This window comes from Leptonychotes weddellii, chromosome 6, assembly GCF_054177405.1.
Source record: "Leptonychotes weddellii isolate Sample4059 chromosome 6, ASM5417740v2, whole genome shotgun sequence".
Taxonomy (NCBI): domain Eukaryota; kingdom Metazoa; phylum Chordata; class Mammalia; order Carnivora; family Phocidae; genus Leptonychotes; species Leptonychotes weddellii.
In genome coordinates this window covers 92,878,434-92,898,361 of record NC_138374.1, presented here as the reverse complement: position 1 = coordinate 92,898,361, position 19,928 = coordinate 92,878,434, and the positions used below count along the sequence as shown (strand labels likewise).

Sequence of the window (19,928 nt, the reverse complement as noted above, 5' to 3'; positions counted from 1 at the left end):
CTCTGACTCTCATGAATAAATAAATAAAAAACATTAAAAAAAAAAATCTAATTCCAGTATAGTTGACATACAATGCTGTATTAGTTTCAGGTGTACAATATACTGATTCAACAGTTTTGTACATTACTCAGTGCTCATTGTGATAAGTATAGTCTTAATCCCCTTCACCTTTTTCATGCATCTCCCCACCTACCTCCTCTCTGGTAGCCGTCAGTTTGTTCTCTGTAGTTAAGAGTCTTTTTTTTTATTTGTCTCTTTTTTTCTTTGTTCATTTGTTTTGTTTCTTAAATTCTACATATGAGTGAAATCATATGATATTTGTCTTTCTCTGACTTCGTTTACTTAGCGTTATACCCTCTCGATCCATCCATGTTGTTGCAAATGGAAAGATTTCATTCTTTTTGGCTGAGTAATATTCATGTGTGTGGGTGTGTGTGTACACACGTACACCACATCTTCTTTATCCATTCATCTGTCAGTGGACACTTGGGCTGCTTCCATAGTTCAGCTATTGTAAATAATGCTGTAATAAACATAGGGTGCTTGTATCTTTTTGAATTAGTATTTTCAGATTGTTTGGGTAAATACCCAGGAGTGGAATTACTGGATCATATGGTAGTTCTGTTTTTAATTTTCTGAGGAATCTCCATTCTGTTTTCCACAATGGCTGCACCAGTTTTCATTCCCATCAACAGTGTACAAGGGTTCCTTTTTCTTCACATCCTTGTCAACACTTGTTGTTTGTTTCTTTTCTTTTCTTTTTTTTTTACTTTAGCCGTTCTGACACATGTTAGATAATATCTCATTGTGGTTTTGATTTGCATTTCCCTGATGATCAGTGATATTGAGCATCTTTTCATTAAATTTAATATCTTAATTACTCTCCTGAACAACATAAGTGCTCCAGAATTGAAACTTTCTTCATTCTTCTGATTTATATGCCGTTTTTTGTTGTATTTATTCTGACATGTTCTTAAGCCCCATAATTTAGATGTTAGAATTAATGTTACAAACAGTATTTAAAATTACTTATTGATTACAGGTTTTCTTTTCATTTTGTGCTTCAGGCCTTCCAGTTTGTTTACTGAAAATTTTTTTTTTTTAAGATTTTATTTATTTATTTGACGGAGATGCAGTAAGAGAGGGAACACAAGCAGGGGGAGTGGTAGAGAGAGAAGCAGGCTTCCCGCCGAGCAGGGAGCCTGATGTGGGGCTCGATCCCAGGACCCTGGGATCATGACCTGAGCCGAAGGCAGATGCTTAATGATGGAGCCACCCAGGCACCCCTGTTTACTGAATTTTTTAAGCACACAATTTCACACATTTTTTTTTTTTAATGGCTTATAGGCAATATTCCTTGTTTTCATTCACATGAAAAAAATATTGCTCGTTTTATTGTGGGATAGTTTTTTCAGGATCTGAATTTTAGATTGGAGTTGTTTTCTTTCAACTTTTTGAGGATAATCAGAGTTCCTTTTCCTAGCTGCTTTTCTTGCTATTCTTGATGGTCCTGTCAGGTGAGTTATCTCTTCTGTTTGTCTGATTTTTTTTTTCAAGATTTATTTATTTAGGGGCACCTGGGTGGCTCAGTTGGTTAGGTGTCTGCCTTTGGCTTGGGTCATGATCCCAGGGGCCTGGGATCGAGTCCCACGTCAGATTCCCTGCTCTGTGGAGAATCTGCTTCTCCATTTCTCTCTCTCTCTGCCTCTCCCCTGCTTGTGCTTGAGCTCTCTCTCTCTCTCTCTCAAATAAATAGATGGGGTCTTTGGAAAAATAAAGATTTATTTATGAGACAGAGAGGTACAGAGAGACTGGGAGAAAGCGAGAGGAGGGTGCACGGATGGGGGGAGGGGCAGAGGGAGGAGAAAGATCATCTCAAGCTGACTCCCCATAGAGTGCAGAGCCCAACCTGAGGCGCCATCTCTTGACCCCAAGATCATTACCTGAACCAAAATCAAGAGTCAGGCACTTAACCGGATGAGCCACCCAGGTGCCCCTATTTGTCTGATTTTATTTTATTTATTTATTTTTTTTAAAGATTTATTTATTTGACAGAGAGAGACACAGCGAGAGAGGGAACACAAGCAGGGGGAGTGGGAGAGGGAGAAGCAGGCTCCCCACTGAGCAGGGAGCCCGACGCGGGGCTCGATCCCAGGACCCTGAGATCATGACCTGAGCCGAAGGCAGATGCTTAACGACTGAGCCACCCAGGCGCCCCTATTTGTCTGATTTTAAAATCATTTTGTTTTTGGACAGAAACACAGTTTTGCCTTACTGTGTCTAATTATTGATTTCTTTTAAATTATCCTACTTGATAGGAATAATTTCTTTGTATTTATATCTGTTTTCAGTTCTGTAAAATTGTCAACATGAATTCTTCAAATATTTCTTCTTCAGTCTTTTACAGTTTTCTGGGTCTCTAAGTGCCCATATTTTCAACCTTATACTTTTATACTTCTTAACCTCTGTTTCAGATTTTCTACCTTTTTATTTTTTATCCTTAGTTCTGGTTAATTCCTTTAGATTTATTTTCCGGTTCACAAATTCTCTTTTCAGTTTCTCTCAGTTTTAGTGTTTTTTCTTTTGTCGGTATTTGTCTCCAAATGAATATTGTCCTCTTTGTCTTTCCCCTCCTCTGCACCATTATATTTTCTGAATTCTCTGAATTCAGCTTCTTATTTGCTTGTATATCTGTTAAATCTTCGGAAGTTGTCTTACTTTCTTGTGATTCAAGCACTGCTTTAAAATAAGATTTTTACCTACCACCTAGTTTTAGCAGGGGTTCACTTTAGAGTGTTTTATTCAAGGTAGTGCCTTAATATTTCTTACTTAAATACATTTGCAGTTATCGTATACTTACGATGAACTTGTGTCATCTCAAGCTCTCGTCATCTGTCTCATCTCTGTGTCTGTGGGCCTCAAGCATAATAGAAAAATAACCATTTGTGGGAAGAATTGTCTTATCCTTTCATTTAAAATGGTGTAGGCAATATTATGTATTGAGGACCATAGATTTTTTTAAAATAGATTTATATGCCAATATATTTCGGGTTTGCTGGCTTTATATATATGTGATTTAGTTATTCTGATCTTCTAATGTATATGGTAGACTAGTACATTCATATTACATATTACTGCCCCTTAATTTAGTAATCAGTATTAACTTAAATATATATTCTGTCAATCAAGGATAATTTCTCTTATTCAAAGAGTACAGGGTTGCAATATAAGGATGATGAAAAAGTAATTAGTTTTCTTTTGAACATTGTTTTCTAACAATTTCTGCATATTAAAATTCTCAAAATTCTAAAATTTAGCATGGTAGTTATAAAGGATCCTATCTTAATTTATTTTTTTATTATTTTTTAAAGATTTTATTTATTTATTTGACAGAGACACAGCGAGAGAGGGAACACAAGCAGGGGGAGTGGGAGAGGGAGAGGCAGGCCTCCTGCTGATCAGGGAGCCCGATGCAGGGCTCCATCCCAGGACCCCGGGAACATGACCTGAGCTGAAGGCAGACGCTCAACAACTGAGCCACCCAGGCGCCCCGATTCTATCTTAATTTGGAGAGTTGAAAGAAGGTTCTTATTTCATTCTTATAAAATTGGCCTTGAGAGCCTATTTGCATATTTTATTTATTTTAATTAATTTATTTTTTTGGCTGGAAGATTAGAGTTTTATAGCAAACCATATTGTACCAACCAGGGCCTAGCTCAGCTGGGACTTAGCACTTGGCCCCACCAGGTTGCTTCCTCCTCCTCCCCCAACTGGCCCCATCCTCAGGCCTTTCTCCATCTCCAGAAGCCCCTCCCCTCTGGCCTTTGGTCCACCCAGCCCCTCCCCCACCTATGCGCCTCCCTGCAACCTGAGGTATGTTGATAGATTTCCCCCCTCCCTTACATAGTACAAGCAGGCTTCCCCAGGAGGCTTGGGCTCAGGGGCAGGACCTGGACCCAAACTCCTGCCCCTGGCCCTGCAAACCCTGAGCTTATTTGCATTTTAAAATAAAAATTGAAAAATATGGTCTAAGAACTATGAGTATTTACCATTTTTAGTTATTTTAATATGTTGATATTTTGAATATGCAATCATTTAGGTATTCTGTGCAGAAAAAGACTATCATTTGTTCTTAGTTACAAGTGTCTTTTCTTATGTTACTACTTTAGACAAAGAAACAGCCTTGGTATAACAGCACATTAGCATCAAGAAGAAAACGACTCACTGCTCATTTTGAAGATTTAGAGCAATGTTACTTTTCTACAAGGATGTCTCGAATTTCAGGTACGTATTCCAGACTTCTTAAAATAAATCAAGTTCATATGTCAGATCCATTTCTAGTTTCTTATGCTGGATTTATATAAAGTCCTATTTATAAAACAAAAGTGTGTATTTTCAACATATTCTACCAGAATGTTATGGAGGTTCTTAGAGATATTGAAGAACATTTTTTTTTAAAGATTTATTTATTTGACACAGAGAGAGAGACAGCTAGAGAGGGAACACAAGCAGGGGGAGTGGAAGAGGGAGAAGCAGGCTCCTGGCTGAGCAGGGAGCCCTATGCGGGGCTCGATCCCAGGACCCTGGGATCATGACCTGAGCCGAAGGCAGACACTTAACGACTGAGCCACCCAGGCGCCCCAAGATATTGAAGAACATTTGTTGCCCATAGCTATTTTTGTTTTTTTTCCCCTCTATTTGGGGATTTTTAATCTTTGTGTAGTGAGCTATATAAAGTTAAAAAAAAATCAACCATGAGTATGTTGCTACGAGAAATAAGTTCCATTCAATTCCCTCTTATTATGAAATATTAAACATTTATTAAGTTTTAAGCACTGTCCTTTGTGCTAAGAATAAAAAGATGAAAGAACTGATTTCTGTTGTCAGGGAGTATTGTAAATTCAGTGGGGCAAAGCAACAGGTAAATAATTCTACGTGATATTATATGTTGTATAAGTGTGTTAGGGGAATAGAGAAGAATATCCACTAATACAGCCGGGAATGAAAAATCCACACCAAGTTGAAAATGGGGAAATGTAAGGGAATGATCACTGTAGGGATTTTAGAGGATTGTATTTAGTCAAGGCTAGAATTCATTAACTAAATAAGGTAATTAGAAACATCTTCAAAATAGAGGAAATAACTTATGCAACGTCATGGATATGATAGGATATTTTCATTGCATTACTGTAGTTCTGCCCCTTGAGTTGTAACTTTCTCAGTGTCTTTGCTCACCAATGAAGTAGGGACATTAATACCAACCCTATGTTTTGTTTTGTTTTTTAGGATTTATAGGTGATATATCTATAAAATATAAATTAGGTGCTCAGTTAACTCATGTCATTAGTAATACGCCTGCTCAAAACGAGGACCACCCAGGAAAAAAATGTGTGATATTTTATTAGTTGTTAAAAATTTGGCCTTAGTTTTCTCTTGAATAGGCATGTTTGTATTAAAATCTACACATTTTTAAAATTAAGAACACAGGAAACAATGGGTGTTGGTGAGGATGTGGAGAAAGGGGAACCCTCTTGCACCTTGGTGGGAATGCAAACTGTTGTAGCATCTCTGGAAAACATTATGGAGGTTTCTCAAAATGTTAAAAATAGAACTACCCTGTGATCTAGCGGTTGTACTACTAGATATTTATTCAAAGGATAACAAAAACACAGATTCAAAGGGGTATATATATCCTGATGTTTATAGCAGCATAATTAACAATAGCCAAACTATGGAAAGAGCCTAGATGTCCATTGAGTGATGAATGGATAAAGAAGATGTGGTATATATTCACAGTGAAATATTAGCCATCAATTAGAATGAAATCTTGGCATGCACAATGATGTGGATGCAGCTAGAGTGTATTATGCTAAGTGAAATAAGTCAGAGAAAGGCAACTACCATATGATTTCACTCATATGTGGAATTTAAGAAACAACTCAGAAGAACATATGGGAGCAGGGGTAAAAAGAGAAAACAAACCAGAAGAGAGAGAGAATAAACTGAGGGATGATGGAGGGAGGTGGGTAGGCGATGGGCTAGATAGGTGATGGGTATTAAGGAGGGCACTTCTTATGATGAGCATTGGGTGTTGTATGTAAGTGATGAATCACTGATTTCTACTCGTGAGACCAATATTGCACTGTGTGCTGACTGACTAGAATTTAAATAAAAATTTGAAGGGAAAGAAAAAATATACACATTGCTTAGGACCTTTGGACAAATTTGCCTTAGGATAGGTGGTGGAAGAAAAAGAAGATTTACATACCATTTTTCCTGTGAATTCTAGGTGGGAACCAAGCTTTGTTTATAAATGTGTATGCAATTAACGATCAACAGTTTTTATAAGATGGGAAACTTTCATTGTATTGCCTGGGAATTGAACCCCTTTTTGAGCCTCTGTAATAGTCTATAAAGTGCAATAGGAAGCTGTGAAATTGAAAATGGTTTGATATTTACAAACTGATTGGCAGAAGGTTCATATTAACGCTGTTAGATGTTATTTGTTGGTACATTGTTGAAATACATCCATAGGCAAATGGCAGACATTTAAAAGAAAAAGAGAGGTAGGAAAGAGAGGTTGGGGAATAGTTTTTAAGTAACTAGCAGCGTGGCATTGCTGTGGCATAGTAAAGGTGTAGTCACAGACCAGTTTATTTTGGGGATATAAGATTACTGGAAGGTAGAATAAATTAAAAACAGGAGGAAGATTAGATTTTCATTTTTATGGGCATGGTTCTATTGTATTTAAAACATGTTGTCCTTAGTTTTTAGGAGTCTCAAGTTTATCTTACTTAATTTACACATTGACTATACTTAACCGTATTGCTGAATATGAAGTTCCTCCTAGTGTCCTTGACTATGAAGAGGAAATTTTAACTTCTATGTAATGGAGTACATAGTGTTTGTTTTTCCTTCTGTATATTTTTAAATGAAAATCCATCCCGTCTTTCTGACTTCCAATTTTCAACTCTGGAAATGAGAGATGAAGATTAAGAGATTAATGCCCTGGACTCTTAGTTGTAATTGGAAGAGAAGGTAAATTATAAAGCATTAGAAGAGAGGAAAAGATGCTGAACACACTTTCACAAACTAATCTGTAATTGGAATAGGAAAAGTAATACGCTAGCAGATATGTATGATTATTGACCATAAACCTACCAAGCATACAAAATCCTACCTTTTCATAACCAGATAAAAATCAAATGCCTATACTTTCAGATACTAAAATAATTATTTTTAGTGTTTTCTTTATAACTTCTTTTGGAAGTAGATGTTAATCAGTAGGTGTGATGGCCCCAGAAGTTTAGCTACCCAGGAAAAGATTATGGACTTAAGCAGAATATACATTCTTGAATGCTTGTAAATTTTTTATACTTAGGGATTGGTGTCAAAATATGAAAGAATAGATTTACATTAAATTAGTATTTAAACAAATATCTAAGGTGTCTTTCCAGTCACTATTTATTATATTAAATACTCAGAGTTAATAAGATTATATATAGGGGCGCCTGGGTGGCTCAGTCGTTAAGCGTCTGCCTTCGGCTCAGGTCATGATCCCAGGGTCCTGGGATCGAGCCCCACATCGGGCTCTCTGCTCAGCAGGGAGCCTGCTTCTCCCTCTCCCACTCCCCCTGCTTGTGTTCCCTCTCTCACTGTGTTTCTCTCTGTCAAATAAATAAATAAAATCTTTTAAAAAAAAAAAAAAAGATTATATATAAAAAGAACCAAGTAGTTGTTACATTCAAACCACTTTGTAGTACAGTTGATTTTGTTTTACTGCAGTAACCCATGTTTTATTTCCAATTTGTTGAATTTACTGAGAAGAATTTTTGTGGAGCAGGAACATTATTTAAGTAACATTATGACAGTACATGCTAATTGGGTTTGTTTTTTGCTGTTTTTAGAATGGAAACAGTATAAAATTGGAACCTTTGATATAGGTTGTTAGATGAATTTGCCATTTTAGTGTTTAAATCTTTAAAATGTAAAATATCGGAGACAGAAGCTTAGTATCAGAGACTAGTAATTGTTTTTTTGCCATAGTAGTGTTAGATAAATTTCTTTTTTTTTTTTTTTTTTAGATAAATTTCTTTATGTCAGTAGTTACCTTCAAGATAACCTAGTATCTCCAGATGAATTAAATCAATTCTTTACTGTCTATCCTTGGTACCTTAACTCTGTAGACTTAACGATTTTTTTTTTAAGATTTTATTTATTATTTATTAGAGAGAGAGAGCATGAGCCTGGTAAGCAGCAGAGGGAGAAGCAGACTCCCCACTGAGCAGGAAGCCTGACATGGGGTTTGATCCCGGGACTCCAGGATCATGACCTGAGACAAAAGCAGATGCTCAACCAACTGAACCACCCAGGCGCCTCAGACTTAATGATTCTTATATCTAAATTTCATTATGCCCGCTTATTTTCAGAGGACATTTAAGAAGGGGAAATCATGGGGCAACTGCGGGGCTCACTTGGTTAAGTGTCCCACTCTTGGTTTTGGCTCAGGTCATGATCTCGGGGTCGTGAAATGGAGCACCACGTTGGGTTCCCTGCTCCATGGGAAGTCTGCTTTCTCTCTCTCCCACCCCCTGCTTGTGTGCGCTCTTTCTTTCTTTCTCTCTCAAATAAATAAATCTTTAAAGTGTGTGTGGGGGGGAAATAACGAAAGTTTACCTTGAAAAAGTTGTATGTGTTTGTATGTGTATAAGCTAAAACTAATGAAGGTATGAAAACAGTGTTGTAACAATCTTACTTCAAATTTCAGTTAGGAAGCTAACTAAATTGGGTGTTTTACTTTTCTTTCTTTGTAAAGGAAAATACAAGTCCAAACCTAAAGCATTTTTGAAAAGCAATGATTTTTTATTCATGCTTTCTCTGTAGTCTTGTTTCTGGGTTGGAGAATAGATAGCTGTATTTATTCCATCTTTCATGAGATGGTTTTGTGATTTAAATTCCACATAATTTAATTATGAATAGTTTACTGAAATGGACTTTATTCAAAGTATTTATGCAGTGCTCTAGTGGATGGAGTTAATGTTTTCCTTAGTCCACCAAGACATTTGAGTAGAAGTATTTTATTTTTGAGAATAATTGATATATTAGTTTTCTCCTCCCTTTTCATAATTGATTTGAGAAACATCAGAGTATAATGTGAGCAAGTATTTCACTTTCTTTTTACTTAAAAAGCAATTGCTTTCTTAATCTATGTTATAAATTGTGTTTTGATAGTAAATAAATGTGGGCTTGCAGATGTATCTCTGTAAACGTGTTCCTTCAAAATAACGAATATACTCAGTGTATATACTCCTGTCCACCTTCATTTTCTCCATTGATAAGGGATTTTTGTTTTAATAAAAGATTATATTTCTCTTGATCAGAGGTACTTTTTTGTTTTCCAAGATATTATTGCTTAAAAAATAAAGTGTTTACAGTATGTTTTTATTGGCGTTGAAAGAGACAGTGTCTTTCAGTGAATCACTAAGAAATTTTTATTAAAGCTGAGAGATCAGCTAAATAATTTGTGCATGCTAGTGTTCTCTAAATACTTAAGAATTGTTTATATTTAGAATATATTTTTTAATCTGTATATACTGCTCTTTGACTTACATTGCAGTAAAATTTATTTTATTTTGTTTTCTTCATATAGATGATAGTCGAACTGCAAGCCAGTTGGATGAATTTCAGGAATGCTTGTCTAAGTTTACTCGATATAATTCAGTACGACCTTTGGCTACATTGTCATATGCTAGTGATCTCTATAATGGTTCCAGCATAGTCTCTAGGTAAGTATTGGGCAGCACTCTTTACATTTACTTTTGCAAGAGTATCTAGAATTTAATCTAGAATTTAACAAGCAGTTTCATTGTTCTAGTTAAGAGCCTGGAACACTACATCAAAAACTAATGATGTAATGTATGGTGATTAACATAACATAAAATAAAATTAAAAAAAAATAAGGAAATAAAAAAAAAAAGAGCCTGTGTTCTGAAGTCAGGTTGCCTGCCAATTTTTATTTCTGTGGTCTTGGTCAAGTTCCTGAATCTCTTTAGTCCTCAATGTCTTCATCTTTAAAATGGAATGATTAATAGTATTCACCTCTTAGGGTTGCAGTTTGTGTTCTTACAATGTCTTTGTCTGGTTTTGGTGACAGGGTGTATATGCTCTTCTCGTAAGGGCTCCCTCATCTTCAGTTTTCTAGAAGAGTTTGTGAAGAATTGGTATTATTTCTTCCTTATATATTTTGTAGAATTCTCCAGTGAAACTATCTTGGCCTTGAGTTTTCTTTGAGGGAAGAGTTTTAAATATAAATTAAACTTTTTTTTTTTTTTTTTAAAGATTTTATTTATTTGACAGAGAGAGATACAGCAAGAGAGGGAACACAAGCAGGGGGAGTGGGAGAGGGAGAAGCAGGCTTTCCGCTGAGCAGGGAACCTGATGCGGGGCTTGATCCCAGGATCCCGGGATCATGACCTGAGCTGAAGGCAGATACTTAATGACTGAGCCACCGAGACGCCCCTATAAATTAAATTTTTGAAAGAAGTGTAAGACTAATCAGGTTATTGATTTTTTTTCTTGATTGAACATTATTTTTAGTTTGTGTCTTTAAAAGAATTGCCCAGGGCGCTTGGGTGGCATAGTCAGTTAAATGTCTGCCTTTGGCTCAGGTCCTGATCCCAGGGTCCTGGGATCGAGCCCCCCATCAGGCTCCCTGATCGGTGGGGAGTCTGCTTCTCCCTCTCCCTCTGCCTGCTGCTCTGCCTACTTGTGTTCTCTCTTTCTCTCTGTCAAATAAATAAATAAAATCTTAAAAAAAAAAAAAAATTTGCCCATTTCACCTAGGTTGTTGAATTTATTGGCATTCATGTGTTTGTAATATTCCTTTATTATCCTTTTATGTCTTTAGATTCTCTAATGATGTTCCCTTTCTCATTCCTGATATTGGAAACTTGTTTCCCGTTTTTTTTTTTTTTCCTTAATAGTCTGGTTTAGAAGTTTATCAATTTTATTTGTCTTTTCAAATAGCTCTTAGTTTATTGATATTCTATATTTTTCTGTTTCATTGATTTCTGCTCTTAACTTTATTATTTCTTTTTTTCCTGCTTTCTTTAGATTTAATTTGCCTCTTACCTTTGTTGTTTCTTAAGGTAGAAACTAAAGTGATTGAGTTGAAAATTTGCTTCTGTAATATAATTTGTGCTCCATGCCCTGAATTAACTGCATCCCATGAATTTTTGATGTGGCATTTTTTCTTTTTTCCAAATTTTATTTTTATTGTGATAAAATACATGTAACATAAAATACACTATCTTAACGAGTGTGCTATTCAGTGGTATTTAATAAATACCTTCATAATATTGTGCAAGTGTCACTAGTATCCATTGTTTTAATATTTGACATCTTGTAAAACTGAAAATCAGTATCCGTTAAACAGTAACTCTTCGTTCCCATCTTCCCCGAATACTGGCAACCACCCTTCTACTTTATTTCTCTATTATTTTGACTACTCCGAGTAACTCATTTAAGTGAAATTATACAGTATTTGTTTTTTTGTGACTGGCTTATTTCACTTAGCAAAATGTTGTCAGTTTTTGTCCATGTTGTAGCATATATCAGAATTTTACTACGTTTTAAGGCTGAATTACACTCCATTGTATGTATGTATATGCCACATTTTGCTTATCTGTTTGTCTGTTGATGGACACATATGTTGCTTCCATGTTCTTTTTTTCTTTTTTCTTTTTTATTATGTTAATCACCATACATTACATCATTAGTTTTTGATGTAGTGTTCCATGATTCATTGTTTGCATATAACCCCCAGTGCTCCATTCAGTACGTGCCCTCTTTAATACCCATCACCAGGCTAACCCATCCCCCCACCCCCCTCCCCTCTAGAGCCCTCAGTTTGCTTCCATGTTTTTTAACTGTTGTGAATAATACTGCTATGAACATGGGTGAATAGCTACCTCTTCAAGACCTTATTTTCAGTTCTTTTAGGTATATCCCCAGATATGGCATTGCTGGATTATATGGTAATTCTATTTCTAATTTTTTGAGGAGCTGCCATACTGTTTTCCACAGTGGCTGTGCCATTTTATGATCCCACCAGCAGTGCATAAGGCTTCCAGTTTCTCCGCATTCTTGCCAGCACTTGTTATTTTCCGTTTTTTATAGTCACCATCCTAACAGATGTGAGGTGTGGTAGCTCTTAGATTTGCTTTGCATTTCCCTAATGACTTGTGATGTTGTGCATTGTTTCCTTTGCTTATTGGCCATTTGTTTTATAGAAATTTCTACTGAAGTCTTTGCCCAGTTTTGAATTTTGTTGTTGTTGTGTTTCAGTAGTTCTCTATATATTCTGCATATTAATCTCTTATCAGATATGTACATATTTCCTCTAATTCTGTGGGTTGTCTTTTTACATTGATACTGTCTATTGAGTCACAGAATTTTATAATTTACACGACATCTAATTTGTCTATTTTTCTTTTGTTGCCTGTGCTTTTGATGTCATATCCCAGAAATCATTATCAAATCTGAAGTCATGAAAAGAGTTTTGTAGTTTTGTGTTTTAGATTTAACTTTCTGATCCATTTTGAGTTAATTTTTGTGTATGGTTTTAGGTAAGGGTCCAGCTTCATTCTTTTTTTTATGTGATTATGCAGTATCCCCAGCATCATTTCTTGAAAAACTCCGTTCCTTATTGAATGGTATTGCCACTCTTGTCAAAGGTCATTTGACCATATATATATACGTGGAAGGGTTTATTTCTGTTTCTCCTCTCTGCTTCGTTGGCCTGTATAGCTATTTTTATGCCACTACCACACTTTTTTTAAGAGAGAGAGCGAGAGAGTGAGGGCTGGGGGGCAGAGACAGAGGGAGAGAGAGAATCTTAAGTAGGTTCCACACCCAGCATGGAGCCCAACACCGGACTCTAATTTTGTGACCCTGAGATCATGACCTGAACCAAAATCAAGAGTCAGAGTCTTAACAGACTGAGCCACCCAAGTGCTCCAACATACTGTTTTATTATAGCTTTGTAGTAAATTTTGAAATCAGGAAGTGTGAGTCTTTTAGCTCTGTTCTTTTTCAAGATTGTTTTTTCTATTTCTGCAGAAAATGTCATTGGGATTTTGACAGGGATTGTATTGAATCTCCAGATTGCTTTGGGTAATATTGACATCTTAACAATATTCAGTCTTCTGATCCATGGACATGAGATGTATCTCCATTTATTTCTGTCTTCTTTAATTTTTTTCAGCAATTTTTTGTAGTTTTCCTTGCACACATCTTTCACTTTTGATTAATTCCTAAATATTTTTTTGATGCTGCTGTAAGTGGAGATGTTTCCATAATTTTATGACTATTCATTGTTATTGCATTGAAAATAGGATTTTCATTTTCGTTCAGTTCAAGAAACTTAAGTTTCAAATTTGATTTTTTTTTTCGACTCATGGATTATTGAGACATATCTTAATAGTTTTCAGATATTGGGACTTTCTAGTTATCTTTTTGTTATTTTTATCTTCATTATCTTGATGACTATTCTTTAAAAATTTTTAATAAAAATTTCTAATACACATAAAAATAGAGAGAATGGAATAATAATCCCTCATATAGCCATCTTCCAGATTCAGCATGATCCAGATTTTGCTATCCTTGCTTCTTTTATACTTTTTTTTTTAAAAAATATTTTATTTATTTATTTGACAGAGAGAGAGAGAGAGACAGCGAGAGAGGGAACACAAGCAGGGGGAGGGAAGAGGGAGAAGCAGGCCTCCCATGGAGCAGGGAGCCTGATGTAGAGCTCGATCCCTGGACCCTGGGACTATGACCGGAGCCAAAGGCAGATGCTTAACGACTAAGCCACCCAGGCGCCCCTTCTTTTATACTTTTCATTCTTTCTTTGCTTACGTATTTCTTTTTTAAGATTTTATTTATATATTTGAAAGAGAGAGAGAGAGACAGCGATAGAGCACAAGCGGGGAGGAGAGGGGCAAGCAGACTCCCCGCTGACTGGGGAGCCCTCAGTGGGGCTCAATTCCAGGACCCTGGGATCATGATCTGAGCTGAAAGCAGATGCTTAACTGACTGAGCCACCCAGGTGCCCCTGCTTAATATTTTGAGGCAAATTTCAGATGCTATGTCATTTCATCCTTATATCCTCAAGAACGTAAATACGAACATCATAAACCACAGGGCTGTATCATATGTAACACAATTACCAGTAATCCCTTGGTATCATCACATTGCTTGTTTATGTTCAAAATCTCCTAGATATAATTAAGAAACCATAAAAAGATGTTTTCATGCAGATCAGGAATTTGGCAATTTTTAACTTGTCCAATACATTACTATGTATGGTTTTCCATTTGCATGATGAAGATTTTTATTAACATATAAGAATATTGATCTTGGAATTTAAGCTGATAGCTAAAGAAACTTGCAGTAAACCTTTTATTGTATTCCAGCTGGTTTAGCTCAGTATGAGTAAGACAAGAATTCATGCATTCATTTTTTTTCTATGTGTTGGGTAATGTGAGTTTTCCTTATCAAGCACTGGAGTGATTAAAACTTGAAAATGCAGTACACTGTGGGGCTTATTTAATTTAATGAGTGATTAAATTTATATAACAAAAATTAATTGACTCCCTAATGTGGGCTAGGCTAAGAGTACAATCATGAACAGGCCAGATACGATGGTTGGATTTAGGAAAGCTCTTAGTATTATTTCAGTGCCTTTATAGAGGCAATGTAAGAAAGTTATTGAAACACTTTAGCTTGGAGTAACAGTGCAACACTATTACTTAATTTTTTAATTTTTTTTGAGAGACAGCACCATGTGCTTGTGCAGAAGTTGGGGGTGGTGAGGTGCAGAGGGAGAGAGAAAATCCCAAGCAGCCTCCACACCCAGTGAGGAGCCTGACATGGGGCTTGATCCCATGTCTTGATCCCAACCCTGAGATCATGACCTGAACTGAAAACAAGAGTTGGACGCTTAACTGACTGAGCCACACAGGCGCCCCTTAAATTCTTATTAAATTCTTAACTAGTGTAGGAATGTATAATATATGGTTTTAAAAGCTTGAGAAATGTAGCTTGAATATGAAACAACACAAATAACAATGGAAGTTTATAATAATGACCTGATGTATATATTTACCTATAATTATGTGATTCTACTCAACTAAAATGTAATGCAGATTATAGTTCTACTGTAATATAGATTAATGTCCCTTATCATTGTAAATTAATCCTGCATTGTATTTTCTTTTCCATTAAAAAAATGAACAAAAATCCAAAAGCAAAGTAAAAATTTCCATCTTAACTTTATATTACAAAAGCAGCATTTCTAGTTAGGCAATGTAGAATTGGTTATACATCTCTAGGATTCAAAAAAGAATAAGAGCCATTTTTTCCCATCATTTTTGAAAGCCATTTTAGCTTGATTTTAATATAATCCCGGGCAGGTTTTTTTTCTTAACGCTATTAAGTGCCCCCCCCTCCCCGCCCCAAGTTTGTTTGAATTCTAGTTGGTTAACACATAGTGTAATATTGTTTTCAGGAGTATTAAGTCTTGATCTTACAGAGACATTTATGTAAGAGCACTGTGTATTCTGAGGCAGAAGTTTACTGAAGACTTCAATAAGATTTCAGTTTGGGAATACCACTTAATGAAAGTGAGATTAGGGGCAACTGGGTAGTGCAGTTGGTTGGGTGTCAGACTCCCGCACCCTTTGGAGTCAGCTTGAGGCTATTGGTCCCCCCTCCCCGCTCTCTTGCTTGCTCTTTCTCTGGAATAAATCTTTTTTTTTTTTTTGAGTGAGATTGGTTTTATTAAAATACTTTAATTAAAATTTTAAAAGATACCTTTAGTTGTTTCATCTTGCCGTCTTAACATCGTTCTTTTATTGACATTGAACTAACATTTCTGAAAAAAAAATTTTAATTTTGAAGGTTTATAATATAAGACAGGATAGATGAAGACTAGTAGGTAGCAACAATGAAAATAGTATTCAGAGAGACTTAGCAAGTTTCACAGCCCTGGTGATTTTTTTGCTTTTCCTACTTTCTCATACTCACACAGATCTTTGATAATAAATTCACTTTAAAGGCTTTTAATTCCTCTCAAAATAGGAAATTTTGATGAAGAACTTCTTTTGGAAAAGAGATAAAGAGATTAAAAATGACAAATAATGTTGAATTTGCATTATTTAATAATGTTGCAATATTTCATTACATTGTAGAAGAAATTGTTCTTACTGTAAAATTGCATGAAATATATCTAGTGTTGGTAATTCACTGCATTGAGAATCTCACTGAGAGAAAAAGAAACTTGGTTTTAAAGTTTTCCTTTTGCAGGGTGCCTGGGTGGCTCAGTCACTAAGTGTCTGCCTTTGGCTCAGGTCATGATCCCATGGTCTTGGGATCAAGCCCTGCATTGGGCTCCCTGCTCAGCGGGAGTCTGCTTCTCCCTCTCCCACTCCCCCTGCTTGTGTTCCCTCTCTCATTGTGTCTCTCTCTGTCAAATAAATAAATAAAATCTTCAGGAAAAAAAAAGTTTTCCTTTAGCATATGGATCGTGTTGGGTTATTTAATACCAACATACTTATAATTCCACAAGGTGGCAGCATTTGTTTACTTTGACAGTATCTCAACTATTAGTGGACTAGATACGGAAATAAATGGCTTATGGAAATTAGTAGCTAATAGAGAAGTTCATGCTCATGAATACTAGATGGTCCTAGGTTAACAACAGCAAGTAATGGAAAGGATAGAAACTCATCTTACACATAACAATGATGTCACATTTTGCATATTTTCTTAAATACCTATTGGCCATCAGAGAGGAATTTTTTGAAATTGTATTGTTTGAACTTACTGAATACTTAGCAGTAGCTGTTTCTTCAATTCCTGATTTGAATTTTACATACGTAGGTTGTTATAGTTAAAATTGTTCTACATTCCACCTGTAGGTTAGAGGTTATATTAACATTTTTGCTCATGGTTTCTGAAATTTTTAAGTAGAATTGCAGCAGGCATTAGTAAATTTATAAGAAGAAAATGGTTATGTATTGTGGCATTGCTGCTGCTAGATCAGTCGCTACATTGGTAATGTAGTGTTTGATTATTTGATTACTTTTAAAGATACCTTTGTAAGTACCTTACAAGATACTGTAAGTATTCACTAACTCATTTAATCTTTATATCAAACCTCTGGAATAAGGCATTGTGGCCAATCCCATTGTACAGATGAGGAATTGTGGTAGAGAGAAATTATCTAACTTGTCCTAGTTCAACACAATGCTAGTGAATGATAGAATTAAGATTTGAACTGAGACATTGTGGCTTCTGAGTTCTGCTCTTCCGTTATTCCCTTCAGGACCTGTTGAAACACCATTTTTGAGACACCCAAAAGAATAAAAGGAATAAATTCTTTTGAGTTGCTTGCTTTCTTTTTTTTTTAAGATGTTATTTATTTATTTTAAGTGGGGAAGGAGCATAGGGAGTGGCAGAGAATCTCTAGCAGACTACCCGCTGAGCACAGAGCCTGAATAAGGCTTGATTCCATAACCCTGAGATCATGACCGGAGCTGAAATCAAGAGTCGGACATTCAACCAGCTGAGCTACCCAGGCACACCTCTTTTGAGTGTGTGATACTTGGTATCCCTATTACTTTCTTGTCTGATTTGCCCTTAATAATGACCATGTTTTTAATTTGATGTAGATATTCTATTAAAATGCCACTCTTGCCATAGCTTGAAACTATTCATGTTCAACATTTATTTTTGTAGTAGCCAGTTATAATAATTGTTTTTCCTAAATTTCAATTTTTTTTTTTTTTAAAGATTTATTCATTTGACAGAGACACAGCGAGAGAGGGAACACAAGCAGGGGGAGTGGGAGAGGGAGAAGCAGGCCTCCCGCCAAGCAGGGAGCCCGATGCGGGGCTCGATCCCAGGACCCTGACATCATGACCTGAGCCGAAGGCAGATGCTTAATGACTGAGCCACCCAGGCGCCCCTCAATTTTTAATGACAGCCAGTACTGATTCTGTATTGTAGAGTGCTGTGACTTTTTAATTTGTATTTAAAAACATGTCCAGGTAATCAAATGATTTGTTTTCGAAGGAAAAATTATGACTTATTTTATTTTATTTTTTAAACAAGTTATTTTGTTTGTTTTGTTTTGTTTTAAGTAGGCTCCGTACTGGGCCCCAGCATAGAGCCCATCTTAGGGCTCTAACTCAAGACCCTGAGTTCAAGCCCTGAGCTAAAATCGAGTCGTACACTTAACCCACTGAGCCACCCAGGCGCCCCTATGAATCTTTTGGACTGCTAATGAACCTTTTCTTTTTTTCAGAAGATTTTTTGTTATCATCCTACAAGTTATTGGGCTATCTGGGATCAACGAGAAATGTCAGGATTTGGGAGTACAGAGAAAATAATTTGCTTCCAGAATTTTGCTCAGGCCTAATGTTTTATTTATTTTTATTTTTATTATTTTTTTTAGGTTTATTTTATTATGTTAATCACCTTACATTACATCATTATTTTTGATGTAGTGTTCCATGATTCATTGTTTGCATATAACACCCAGTGCTCCATTCAATATGTGCCCTCTTTAATACCCATCACCAGGCTAACCCATCCCCCCCACCCCTTCCCCTCTAGAACCCATAGTTTGTTTCTCAGAGTCCATAGTCTCTCATGGTTCATCTCCCCCTCCAGTCTCCCCCCCGCCCTTCATTTTTCCCTTCCTATTATCTTTTTTTTTTTTAAACATATAATATCTTATTTGTTTCAGAGGTACAGATCTGTGATTCATCATTCTTACACAATTCACAGCACTAACCATAGCACATACACTCCCCAGTGTCTATCACCCAGCCACACCATCCCACCCACCCCCACCACTCCAGCAACCCTCAGTTTGTTTCCTGAGATTAAGAATTCCTCATATCAGTGAGATCATATGATACATGTCTTTCTCTGATTGACTTATTTCACTTAGCATAATACCTTCTAGTTCTATCCATGTCATTGCAAATGGCAAGATTTCGTGGTTTTTGTTTTGTTTTGTTTTGTTTTTTTGATGGCTGCATAATATTCCATTGTATATATACACCACATCTTCTTTATCCATTCATCTATTGAGGGACAGCTTGTCTCTTTCCATAGTTTGGCTGTTGTGGACATTGCTGCTATAAACATCTGTGTGCATGTACCCCTTCGGATCCCTACATTTGTATCTTTGGGGTAAATACCCAGTAGTGCAATTGCTGGGTTGTACGGTAGCTCTATTTTCAACTTTTTGAGGAACCTCCATACTGTTTTCCAGAGTGGCTGCACCAGCTTGCATTCCCACCAAATGTAGGAGGGTTCACCTTTCTCTGCATTCTCGCCAACATCTGTCATTTCCTGACTTGTTAATTTTAGCCATTCTGACTGGTGTGAGGTGATATCTCATTGAGGTTTTGATTTGAATTTCCCTGATGCGGAGTGATGTTGAGCACTTATTCATGTGTCTTTTGGCCATTGGATGTCTTCTTTGGAAAAATGTCTGTTCATGCCTTCTGCCCATTTCTTGATTGGATCATTTATTCTTTGGGTGTTGAATTTGATAAGTTCTTTATAGATTTTGGATACTAGCCCTTTATCTGTTATGTCATTTGCAAATATCTTCTCCCATTCTGTCGGTCGTCTTTTGGTTTTGTTGACTGTTTCCTTTGCTGTGCAAAAGCTTTATATCTTGATGAAGTCCCAGTAGTTCATTTTTGCCCTTGCTTCCCTTGCCTTTGGCGATGTTTCTAGGAAGAAGTTGCTGCGGCTGAGGTCGAAGAGATTGCTGCCTGTGTTCTCCTCTAGGATTTTGATGGACTCCTGTCTCACATTTAGGTCTTTCAACCATTTGGAGTCTATTT

The 19,928-nt window shown here is 36.3% G+C and overlaps 1 protein-coding gene across 6 annotated transcripts in view; it reads left to right on the top strand.

Moving 5' to 3' along the window:
• Nucleotides 1-19,928, top strand: part of COP1 (COP1 E3 ubiquitin ligase) — a 240,103-nt gene that overhangs the window by 98,139 nt on the left and 122,036 nt on the right. For all 6 annotated transcript variants that reach the window (XM_081824647.1, XM_031025015.2, XM_081824646.1 and 3 more), the window contains 2 exons: nucleotides 4,170-4,284; nucleotides 9,650-9,785. In XM_081824647.1, the coding sequence (XP_081680773.1) occupies nucleotides 4,170-4,284; nucleotides 9,650-9,785 (251 nt within the window). The remainder of the gene's footprint in view (nucleotides 1-4,169; nucleotides 4,285-9,649; nucleotides 9,786-19,928) is intronic.